Source organism: Drosophila eugracilis, unplaced genomic scaffold, assembly GCF_018153835.1.
Source record: "Drosophila eugracilis isolate 14026-0451.02 unplaced genomic scaffold, ASM1815383v1 contig_649, whole genome shotgun sequence".
Classification (NCBI taxonomy): domain Eukaryota; kingdom Metazoa; phylum Arthropoda; class Insecta; order Diptera; family Drosophilidae; genus Drosophila; species Drosophila eugracilis.
Genome location: NW_024573535.1, coordinates 1931046 through 1943484, shown reverse-complemented (window position 1 = coordinate 1943484; position 12439 = coordinate 1931046). Strand labels below are relative to the sequence as shown.

The following is a 12439-nucleotide window of genomic DNA, read 5'->3' as shown; positions in this document are numbered from 1 at the left end:
ACTCGAAGCTAAGCCCCGTGCACCCGTGCAGTTCCAACGTTTCCATATCGTTTATACGTTCTGGCCATAAAAAATTGGTGTCGAGAGCTGGGTTTGTCGATTGTCGAGAGGTTCGTCTCTCCGGCCGGCCCCCTTCCTCCTTTTCGCTGGTAATGCGCTAATTAAAATGCCTGAGCTGTAGGAAAAGCCCGAGCATTTTCCTAGCTCTCAGCTGCAACGGAATGCAATGCAACTTGCCACTCAAGTGTGTATATATGTGTGTGTGTGTGTGTGGATGGGTTCTCTGGGGAAATGTGGAAATGTAGAATGTGAAAGGGAGGCTGGGTGGGGAGGGGGTTGGAAAAGTGCGAGGGGTTTTGGGTCCAGGGGATAAGCTTTTTGACTTGCCACTTATTAACTTGCCAAGCAATTATGGCCTGAAGATGGAGCCGAGAAAAGATTTCAGGTCGTTGGACCTTTTCCTTTTAGCCTGGTTTCACTATCCTTATCCTTATCCTTATCCTTATCCTGCCGATGCTTTCTCTGTAATTGCTCGGTGCCCGGAGAAATTCCAAGGGACAGGAGCAGGAAGTACTAGCCATGTGTGTGTGTGTGTGTGTGCTCCTAATAGGTAACAACTTTCCAAAAGGCAGACAACGTCCGACCATCTCCATGGATCCACATCACTTCCCCCTTCACCTCGTTTTCCTACCTCCCTCCCTCACAGACTGACTGACTGACTGACTGACTGACTGTCATTATCTGCATCAGCACGCGTAAACTTCGTTTGCACCAAAAAAAAAGCACAAGAAAATAGCTAAGAAAATAGAAAAAAAAAACACGTATAAGGACAAAAAAGAAACTCTTGAAAAATGGGCGAGAAAAGCTGGAAAAGAGGTAACTGCTGGCGGAACAAGAAGTCATTTCTTTTAAGCTCAGCGGAGGCACTTTGCAGGTGCATTTTGAACTCGCCGCCTCTTGCCTGGAGGCACAGTGGGACGAAAGTGGAGAACAGTTAGAAAAATATGAAGTTTAGAATTTCACTTTTGATCTTCAAGTTCTGTAGACTTATTCATCTTCAAATTGAGCTCTGGGCTAGTATCAGTTTTCTGTTTTTAGTTTCTTGTCTAAACTTTTCCATTTCCCTCACTCTCACCTGTCCCTTAATTTCCTGGCGGTTTTTAAGAGTCTTCTTGCTCCCACAATAATAATAAAAAAAATTCGTTTAATTTTTGCTCCTTCAAGTTTAATCTTTTTTATTTCTTACATTACTTGCCGCTGCCTCTTGCCATTTTTCGGCTATTTATTTATGCATGTAACATGCCATACTCTTACCTACTTACCCGCTTCCAGCTCCTCGGAGTCCGCTTTTCGTTTCATTTTTGGTTTCATTTCATTTCCTCGGCTTACTTTCTTCCTTCCTTCCTTCACGATGCGTTCCCCCCCCCCTCGCACGCCACTGGCGCAATTCTAATGGGAATTTACAATTTTTCACCAAAAAGCGAGCTTTTCCTCCTGCCTTCCGCCAGCGTTGTTTCTTGCATAAAATGAAATTGTATTGCATTTTCCCCCCATTTTTTTGTGCTCGCTGCTTTATGGCTGGACACAGAATTGCTGCCTCAGCAGTAGAGCAACTCTGAATGCACTGGAAATAAAGTCTAGCAAGTCGTGTCTTACTGCCTTTCCCATTGGGTGATATTAGAGAATGAGTCATAGGCCTTAGTTTTTGAAGTAAGCCCAGCTATCGTATGTACTTCTGGGTCATAAAAGAAGGCACCACCTTTTCTTCTTGTGCAGCAGAAGGCAGCCCCAGCTCCAGTTTCTACTACTCCAGTTGAAAGTTGTCGCTGTCTTGGGCTTGGCTTTTTATGTCCATTGCTCGCCACTCTCCAGTGGAGCACAATAGAAAATCGCGAGAGCAACATGAAAATTTATGATGCATTTCTTCTTTGGCTGCCCATCCCAGCCCTTCTTTTCGCTTTCCTTTTTGCACAGAACACAGTACACAGTACACAGTACACAGTACAGTACTCCCTCGCTTAACTCGTTTCTGTCGCATCTCAGGCTTTCAAATTATTGCAAACTTAAGTGAAATTTATATAATTGTAATGGAATTTATATTAGATTTTTTTGTGCTTTGCTCCACTAAGGGTAACTGACAAATGGACGGATGCAGCTCAACGACCTCCCACTCCATAGGGAATGCCATTGTCAACGGCTTCAGCTTCAGCTTTAGCTCCTTCCCGTTCTCGTTCTCGTTGCCATTCTCTTATTTATTTTGTTTACATTTTGCTCGGCCAGATGGCAGAAAATCTGTGACACAGATTCCGTTTTATTTATTTCGATTACTTAAGCTCAAGAATCATAAAAATAGTTTGAGTGAGCCAAGGAAGCAGACGGAAGTGGGTAGCGAGACAGAAATTAGCTGGAGCTTAAGCTCGGACAAATGAAAGAAATTGAAAGGATGTGAAAGGGCGAAAGGAAGTCTCAACTTTCAACAGCGAACTTATTTGATTGAGAGCAGTGCAAAATTGACATTTATTGTGGAGGGGAAAAAATAAGTTACCAACTGAGCTTGACAAGTCCAATGAAGACGTTGAAAGTGAGCTTAAGTGACAGCAAATGTAAATGGTCAGGAGTGGCTAAAGTCTCAGCTATGGCTTATTATGCTGCTCTGCTTGAGTGAGTTACTTAATTTACGAAGTGTTTCAGGGATTTTAAGGTCACACTGGCCTTTAAGTGGCTAGTTGGTCACACTTCAGCTGAGTATTACCTAAAATACTAACAATATTCTTTAAGAAAGTGCCTAGAAAATCTACTACTTAAACAGCTTTGTAGAGAAGAATATGTGTCTTCCCATAAAGAACGGATATAAAGGAGGCTTTTCCAACCTTTTTCGCCTGCCTGAACAATCCTCAAATATGATGAGAGTTATAGATTGATAGATAAGGAAAGCAAGGCCAGGGAAAAGGAAAGGATACAAAGGACTGGGATTGGGAATCACAAGTGAGGAGAGCCGTCTCTCAGATGTTTTCCTTTTTTGTTGCCGTTGTTTGTGAATGCTGCTGGATAATAGGGTGTAGAGCAGTGTGGAAAAATGCGAGCAAATAGTTTTCCGCTTGCCGCCGCATACAATGGATTTGCCGGGGGTGGATTAAGGGCGGCGTCGTGTTCTTTATCAATTTTATCTGTGAAATATATTTCCGAAACATTTGCCATTATATTTGCATTAGTAGCCACAGCTTCCGCTTCCCTTTGCCGCCTTAACTATGAGATGTGGCTCAATTTCGAAGCCTTGCCTATTTCTGGGTCCTCAGTTGGTTGGCTGCTGGCATCCCTGCACTGAGAAAAACTCCTTACTTTGTGATACTTTTACTAAATTGTTAGAAAATAAAGATGACTTTTGTTAAGTTTTTGAGAAACTTCAATGAAAATTCGTATTATTCAGAGGCATGGTCACACTAAACAGAAACGAGACACTAGAAAAAGTCAGAATAGTACGATTTTTTATGAAATTAAAACATTTTCTGTTGGTAATTCTAAATTTATGTTGACTTTTTTTAAAACTTAACTCTTCTTACTCGTTTCGACTTGCCGTGTTGTACAGTTCGACGCCAATGAAAAGAATAGGGGCGAAGCCTAGGCATTCAAAGAACTATCTTCGCACCCCATGCCACTTATATACCTAATATATATAAATATATACACACATTCATCTGTGTGTGTGTGTGGTCTATTCCCTGGCGGAAACTGCTTATCACACATTTCCACACAGCCACGAAAAATCACACACACACACACTCACACACACAAACCCAAACCAAATACAATACAGAAATGCCAAAAAAAGGAAGAAATGGACTGTGGTGGGGGAGGTGGGGGAGTGGACTAGTAGAGTAATAGCACAAAGAATGATGCGTAGACATGATTTCCGTGCGGTTGATTTCGCTCTCTTTCTCCCTTTTTACCGGCACACTGCTTTCGATGCAAGGCGGAAATTGTTAAATCGAAATTTCCATAAATTCCGAACAGCATGGGCTGGCAGCCCTACGGATCGGTTTCACAAGAGGAACTCGATCTACAAATTAGATTACGATTCGTGTATCTTCAATGTGCACTTACATTTTTGCGGGATTTTATGCTGACTTAAGTAGTAGTTTAAGGCTTAGGAATAATATCTGATATGGTCTTAAGTACATGAAGAATACCCTAAACGAGCCTCGAAAGAACGTTGGAAGGTTACACTACTGCATTAGTGTGACCAACTTAAGAATAATTCGCAAAATTAAGAGTTGGTTAAAATGCTGATTGGGGATTACAGAATGAACAGCCAATTAGTGTTAAACTTCGTTTTTGTATGTTAACGGTCTAACTTTGACTGGATAGAAAGCTAAATGGTCATACTAATGAAGAAGTGTGACCATCATTGTGCAAGTCTAACATTGTACTTATAAAAATCAGAGAAATTTCAAGCAAGCTTTACTGAGCTTCAATGTTGTTGAATTTTCCTTCTTTGTATTTAAATCTTTCTTCCCTGTATTTCTAAGGTTCTCCCATTTGCAATTCTTCTCGTTTATGCTCCTTGTTTTCCCCCATTTTTTGTCTTTTTTCTTAGAGCTCAAGTTCCACTGTTTTTAAAGGGACTTCCTGCTGGGAAACTATGCGCTCGGGGACTTAGTTTCTGGTACCTTTTTGTGCGTTATCTGCATGATTTTGCATGCCCAGGGAGAAGAGTGGCGAGCGGCGATAGGGAGTCGCTGACGGAGAAGGAGGCTGCCTGAAGTAGCATGTAATTCATCTTATTCCCCAAAGACAACCACACCAGCGACAAAGGAGACACGGACGCTTGAGCTTACAATTCCGGCGGGTAAATTGTTCGCGCAGATGGGGCTGCAGGAAAATCCGGAGGAAAGGCGAGGAAAACAGGAGACAGGAGACAGGAGACAGTCGAAGGCGTTGCTGTCGTCGCGTTTTGTGCGTGTCTCCATTGGGACATAAATGCCATTTGTGGAATGGGGATGGGGCCGGTTCAGACCGGGCACGTGCCTCATTACGTGCCACCCATCTCCATCCTCCATCCTCCACCTTCATTTTCATCTGCACATCTTCCTCCGCCTCCGTCTCCATCTCCATCTCCATCTCCATCTTCATCTCCATCTCCAATCCCAATCCCCAATCTCCTTTTGACGCATAAAATGCGTAATGAATTTTAGATTTCATTTCAATGGCACACAGAAAGAAAGTTATGGCCACAGGCACTCGAGGATTTGGTTTCCTCGGACACAACGCCTCCCTCCGTTTTCTGCCTTCCCACTTCCTGCTCCCGTCTTCCACCCACCGGAAACTTTTATTTGGCCGTTAAGTGCGTGAAGAGCAGCCGCCGAAGTGTTTAGTCCAATGGTCTGCAAATAGTTTTAGGTGATTCCCCAACTGGGTGTCGCGGAAAGTGCCCAAATAAAAAGCCGATGGCCCTCAAACGATTAAGGGGAACGGGTGAAGTGCGTCTACCTTTGGGCATAGATCTAACCCCTTACCGTTGGCAAGTTATGGTTGCGATTAGTAGTGGTAATGCCAAAGCCAGAACTTCGTAAATCATAATTTGATCTGAACTTGATCTGAAAATGATAGTAGGTTGTATTGTATTCGTGAAGAGTGTAAGGAAAAAGGAAGAGAATGCCATTTTATACCATATTGAAAAGGACTACTAGCTTCTGGTCAAACTATTTAACATCGCCGAACTGCCTTTGTTTTATTCGCCGCATCAGGTCATACTATACCTTTTTGGAAAGCTCATTTCACGGGCTAACACGTGTTTGACTGATTGTCTTTTCTTTTAAGTCGTTCGTGAGGTATAGCGTCGCAATCATGGATCAAAATAAAGAGAAAATACGGCATATTTTACAGTACTACTACGATAAAGGCAAAATTGCATCTCAAGCCGCCAATAAAGTTTGTGCAGTTTATGGACCCGATACAGTTTCCATTTCCACCGCACAACGATGGTATCAACGTTTTCGTTCTGGTGTAGAGGTGGTCGAAGATGCGCCACGATCCGAGTTTTTTGCCAATAGGGAAGCGAGCTTCTATGAGAGGGGCATTATGAAGTTGGCGCAGATTTGACTTGAATCGCATTATTGTAACCATATTTATACCGCAAGACTTTTATGACAACCTTATATATAGATATATGTTTATATATTATTTTTTGTGATCGCTATCACTACACCAGTCCATTAAGCCATTTCTGTCCGTTTGTCTGTGAGAAAACTGATATCTTGGGAACTACGAGTAAAAGATCTGAAAGGACTAAGCATGCAGATTCTGAGATGATTGGACACAGAAAGTGTATTTAAAAAACCAATAATATTAATGCTAAAACATAGTTCCGATTTCAAAAATCCTTTTTTGTCAGCATCAATCTTCCTGTTACTATTTCTATTTTTGTTAAATTGTTTCAACAGAACTGATAAATCTTTCCAAACAAAAGAATATAAAATTTTAAATCCACCTCCTAAAAATAGAAGAAGAATAAAATGCAATCATAGTTTCCATGCTAAAAGCTTCGTTGTTCAAGCTAAATCAATCGGTTAACACAACATTTGTATGCCAAGAAGCATACTTTGTCACCTCGAACCACGTCTGTGCCTTGCACTTGAACCCCGGCCACGCCCCTGTTCGCCAAGGCAGGGGAGGCTGGGAAAGCGGGGAAAGCGTAACTATTTAAAGAGCATTGAGCATAATTTTTCATTCAGGGTCGTTGGCTGGGCTCTTCGCAATTCGGACGCTGCGGCTTCTTTTTTATTATCTCCTGCAGAGCAGACAAAACCCCCTTTTTTTTCGACCGCAAACATAATTTTTCTTGCTCCTAATGCCAGATAAACGTAGACAAGAAGTAAAATACACGAGGCCACCAGAAAAAAGTGGGGAAAATAGTGGGGAAAAAAAGCGGTTGGGAAAACCGAAAGCCAAGAAAACGAAAACGAAGCTGGCAAAAAGTTCCTTAACCCCACAGCACAGCAGCCATCATATTATTTTCAACATTTATTTGCCATGCGTAAATAAAAAAAATATATATACAGAGGGGCAGGGCAGGGCGGATTTTTTGTGCAATTTTCAAAGGCAAAAGTGGTAAAGTAAAATGGAAAATGGAAAATGGGTTTTCCGAGCCGCCGCCAAGCTCCCGCCCATCTTCCACCCACTCTACCAATAATAAATGCAAAACTGCAGCGGGCAAGGAGAATTGCATTTTAGGTAAACATAGAGCTCGGCAAAGGAGCTGCTGTGGGAATTGGTAAAGCTGGGAAACGGTTGGGCAAGGTGGAGTGGTGGGTTGGGCGGAAAAGCTGCGGGTTAAATGGCACGGGGGCACTGCGGGGTTAAGGCGTGTCCTGGCGCTTGTCCAATTGACGTAAGTCGTGCACAAGTTTTGGCAGCCAAAATGACTGCGGCTAAAGCTGGAGACGAGACAGCCAGAGGTGGAGGGGTAGACGGGCGTAGAACGAGAGGGCAAAGAAAGGGCAAGAGGTCAGCAAACTTGCTGGCTCACAGGCAGCCTCAAGACACCCATCGATGTACATATATAGTTCTCTAGTTCTAATTTAAATAGCGCTCTCTCGAGAGGGGAAGTATCATGGAAGAGGTTCGAAAAACTTTTCACCTATTTTGGAATCTAATCGAAGGAAGCTTTGGAGGGACTTAGGCTGGGACATAACTTTACTTGAAATAAATAAAACGAGAACTTAACAAGCCTTGAAAATAATTTCCCCGCTGGTTATGGCAACTGCTTCGTCAGCTCATCATTTCAAGTTTCGTTTTCTACAAAACCGGTCGGGCTTAGAGATCAAGATTCCGAACGAATCTATTCGTAATCCCCCAAATTTCCTAAATCGCCTTTGAAAGGGCTCTAAATTTCGCTTAGCTATTGCTACTTGTGCATGGATCAGTCGAAGGCCAAAGTGCCTACAATCGATATGACGGATTCCGGCTCTGTGCCGGTGACTTCGACGGAGGTTGATTCCGGATTCAGTTCGGCGGGCAGCACCCATTCGGTGCACCAAGGCGGCGTGTCCACTAACGATAATGCTCCAGGCGTGCTGCGGCTACGTTTGGCCAAACCGGAGAGGCCACAGAGGCGCGTTGGATTCCATGCCGGGGTTATCGATAACGAGCACATGAATCGGCGCAAATCGAAGTGCTGCTGCATCTATCGGAAGCCGCATCCCTTCGGCGAGAGTTCGTCCTCCACGGACGACGAGTGCGAGCACTGCTTTGGGCATCCGGAGATGAAGACCTACAACCGCATGGCCAAGCAGCTGAAGAAGGCGGAGCAGGGCTGCTCCTGTTGCAGTCATCGTCTGGGCACCAATCGAAATGTTCGTCGGCCTATGGAAAGGATCGTCGAGGAAAAGGAAAAGGAGGATACTCAGGACAAAGATCAGAAATCGTTGATGAATAATGGCAAAACCCCAACTGGCGAGGAGTTAAGGGAGGAGTAAAGGCGTTTCGTTTTTCCATTTTTCGCTGGCTAAGCCATCCGAATCCTTTTTTGTGTTTTAGCCGATGACTTAAATTCACCATAATCATCGTGTCTACCACGTAATCTCATTAAATTAAAGTTTAGTTTAAAAAAATGTAGTTTTTAAGCTAAAAGGCCAAGCTAAAGTTCTCCTCTTCCCCAGTCCGTGTTCTAACTTAATTAACTTTTTTATGGCACATCTTTCACTGCTGCTCCTGTAGGAGTTTTCGCAGCCAAAGAAAAGCCGAAGAAACCCCGCTTAGAAAATGCTATCCTGTTCCTGTCACTCAGCGGGCAGAAAACCGCAAAAAACTGTCACACGCCCCGCCCTTACCCCGGCATTCACGCCCACCTATACAGCGGCGTGGGGCTTCGAGGGGCTTTCAACATGTTTACGCCCCAGAATCCTCTGCCCCGCTCCCGGAGAGCCACCATCGTGTGTCTATTGATTGATTATGCGAACTGTCTGCGCGAACTTGTAACTAGATTAATGAACTTTTTGCCGTGGATGCAGTGCATCACAGATGCTTGTGGAAACCGCCCCGCTCTCCGCCGTTGAAATCCCTCTTGAAAGCCACGCTCCTCCATTCCTGTTTTGAGTGCAGGATGGGGATGGGGGGGAAATTTAAGTTGCCAGCGAAGCGAATGTGGAACTCGATGAAGCGGGCGGAGAATGGGAAACGGAAAATGGAAAATGGAAGCGCTGCTGTGCTGATGGCTTTGTGGTTGTCGCCCTGTCATCCTAATCCCTAATTCCAGTTGCGTTTGCAGCTCCAGTTTAAATTGAAATATCAGATGCAGATCTATCGGGGAACTTGCGAATTTTAAATTCTGTTAAGCTGAAAAAGTGCTCGCTGTTGGTTATCTAAACATCTGTTTAGATTTTTGTTTGTTAATTTTACTAAATTAGGGAAAGGGAAGTTCATTTTAATTGAGAATCTGCTATTAGAGGTTGCTCTGCGCCTACTTAGAAAAATATTGAAAAAAATATTTGAAAAATCTTTTTCTTTGATTTGAAACTCGAAACTTATCCCTTCTTATTCCCCCTTATAATTCCATAACTAATCTCCCCAATTTCGCCTACTTAATACATAGTTAAGGCTGCTGTTTTTACTACGCCTTTTCAGCTTCTCGTCTCGTTTCAATTCCCTGTTTAATCTGTGGGAATTTTCAGTTGCCAAATGAAGCTGCGGCTGTGCAGGGGCGTGGTGGAGGCGCCCCTGCAGGCCCCCTGAAAAGGGGGTTATGCAATCCCGGGCACATGGCATGACACAAATTTTGTGGGAAGAAAATATTAAAAAAAAAAAACAGAAAACCTCGTACAAAAAATGGAGCGAAATATTTCTGTTTTGGTTTTTGCGCTCCTTCTGCCAAACTTTGAACCCTTATGTGTGTCGGTGTGCGGGTGTGCGGGTGTTCTGTACATGTGTGTGTGCGGCATTAAGCCACAACTCAATATGTGCGGCAGTGTGAGTGTGTATCTGTGTGAGCCAGTCGCGTTAGTCGTTTTTTATGAGGTCTCTTGGCGCTTGATTCCGCGGCCCCAAACCGCATTTGAAGTGCCTCCGCAGCAAAGGAAAAAATATATCATATATATATGTGATATATATATATAGTATATATATGGTTTTTGCATAACTCACACATGTGCGGCCTTACCCACACATATACATATGCCATACATATATGCCCATATACATGTAGCCTTTTTAACTTGGTCAATGGGTCGCCGTCAACGAAGCTGAATGTTTCCTCTTTTCACATTATTTATTTTGCCTCCGCCTCTTGTTTTTTTTTTTTGTGCTGCGCTCTGCTCTTTTCTCTGCTCTTTCAGTTTTAGGCAGGACGAAGGATCTGTGCCAGGCAAATTATTCCTTCTCCTTCAATGATTAAGTTGATGAGGCCGTGGATGGCATCAAAAAATGGTCGCTTTGAACATGACACAAATACGAGGCATAAAAGGGGACAAATTATGAGGATGTACTCGTCTATCCACTGCAGGCTGAGCCGAACAAAGGGAAAGCTCTTTCGATTTCAATTTCCCGCTGAACAACTTTGATGAGAAAGTTAACTTTCTATCCTTAGTTTAGGATGTTTAGTACCGAAATTATATTTAAATAACCTTTTAAGTATTAATCGCCTGCGAGGAACAACAAGTTAATGCCTTAAACGCCGCTCTAATTTCATTCTTTAAAATCCATTAAAATTAATCTGGCCCCGAGGACGGCTCAGAGGTCGCAAGATGGGGCAAAATGATGGCCAACACCTTGTCTCTGCTGGCCATAATCCCCAAATAGCTTTGAGGTCAGCAATAAACAATTTGCGAGCAATTCCACAAAAATATTGTGGTCAAATGTAGGAAAATGTGGGAAAATATAGGAAAATGTAGGAAAATGTAGGAAATGTGCCACAAGCCAAAGGGACCCGAAACTCAAAAGACTCGGAAAATGAACCACAATTAAAGGGGGTGGTGGGGCAGGGGCGATGCTTTCGAGGGGGAATGATATCTGTTTTGGGGCTCGCTTTTCACCCGCTTTTCCACCGCTTTCCCTTGACCAGATACAAATAATGAGGCAGACCACAACAATTACAGCAAACAAACAAACGGAGCGGAGCAAAAAATAAATCTGAAAAAAATAAAAAAGCAATTGAGGCAAAGGAAAGCTGGGAAAATGGGGAAAATGGGGAAAACACTTTATACACGACTCTCTGTGTGTGTCTGTGTGTGTGTGCCAAAGTGAATAATTTCTTTTTAATTTCCACTTAAGTGACTTTTAAATGCTTCACACACAAAAACGAAGAGGGAACTCGTCGAGGGGGGAAGTCGGGAAAAGCAAAGAAGTCAAGGTGGGGCGGAAAAAGGGGAAAGGCGGAGTGGGGAGTGGGGAAAGCTGGAAAAGCCAGCCAGACGACACGTCACTTTGACGCCCTCTGGTGTTGAAAATTGGCAGGCAAGTGGGATGCTCGGCAGGGGGCGACAAAGAGGGCGTGGCAGGTGTTGAATGGCGGCTGACCCTCTGTTTGATTTTCCCCCAAGTCACTTTTTCTCCTCACGATTTTCCCGGCCTTACTTCCGCTTCCTTGGCGACTCTTTTCCCTGCTTAATTTATAATTTACCCGCCAATTAAAATAATTATTTCCAACACTCAGTCACTTTGCTCAATCACTTTGCTTAGCCTCAAACTGATTTTGTGAAATGAAATCGAAATTAAGAGTTAAGTAATCCCTGAGATCTACTCTTATCAAGTGAACCTCTTTTAGGTTTCCCATTAAAATGTAATTACAACCTTTCATCTTGAATTTTCCAGCCAGACTTCACCCTGTGACACACATTTATTGATATTTTTATTCAAAGCTCTTGGCCGCATCATTTGTCTACCTCATGTTTCCCATATTTCAGGCCACCCTCTCATTCCTCCATGCCGTTTATGTAATTGACTTCATTGCCAACAATCGATTCAAGTACAAAAGCAGCAATCTTCCTTTGTCCCCGCCACTCGGGCTCTCTGGCGTTCTCTCCCTGTTATTTATGGCTCACAATTTGAAGGCTTTTGAGCAGTTTTTGAGTATCGAAATGAATCCCACTTGAGAACACACAAAAAATTCGTGAATGTGATATGCAAATGGGGTCGCAAGTGGTGGCCATGGACGTGGGGGGTGGGGGTAACATTGACAGCTGAGTCAGCGACAAGAACAACAATTGAAAAGCTGGCAAAATGCTGCATAAACGGTAAAATGATGGGCGGAAAATGTTTCGGGGGCAAATTTGAAGAGAGGCTTCACAATGGAGTCGCGAGTGTTTACTTATTAATTGTTTGACAATTCACTGTACCGCGAAATTCATGTAAATTGCAGACTAAACAGAATATCAATGCATAATTTATTATTATACAGAGGTAGCTGGATGGAGAGTTGTTTTTAAAGATGTTACGCATACGCCATGTT

At 43.3% G+C, this 12439-nt stretch overlaps 2 protein-coding genes across 4 annotated transcripts in view; both read left to right on the top strand.

The window, feature by feature from the left end:
- Window positions 1-12439, top strand: part of LOC108109670 (innexin shaking-B) — a 147670-nt gene that overhangs the window by 35699 nt on the left and 99532 nt on the right. The gene's annotated exons all lie outside the window — the stretch shown is intronic.
- LOC108109672 (type 1 phosphatases regulator YPI1) lies at window positions 7746-8609 on the top strand. Its single transcript, XM_017218255.1, has one exon. The coding sequence runs from the start codon at window positions 7914-7916 to the stop codon at window positions 8472-8474; it is 561 nt and encodes a 186-aa protein (XP_017073744.1). The 5' UTR covers window positions 7746-7913; the 3' UTR covers window positions 8475-8609.

Excerpts from the sequence above, each read along its gene's own strand:
- LOC108109672 (XM_017218255.1), top strand. The coding sequence starts at position 7,914 with ATGGATCAGTCGAAGGCCAAAGTGCCTACAATCGATATGACGGATTCC.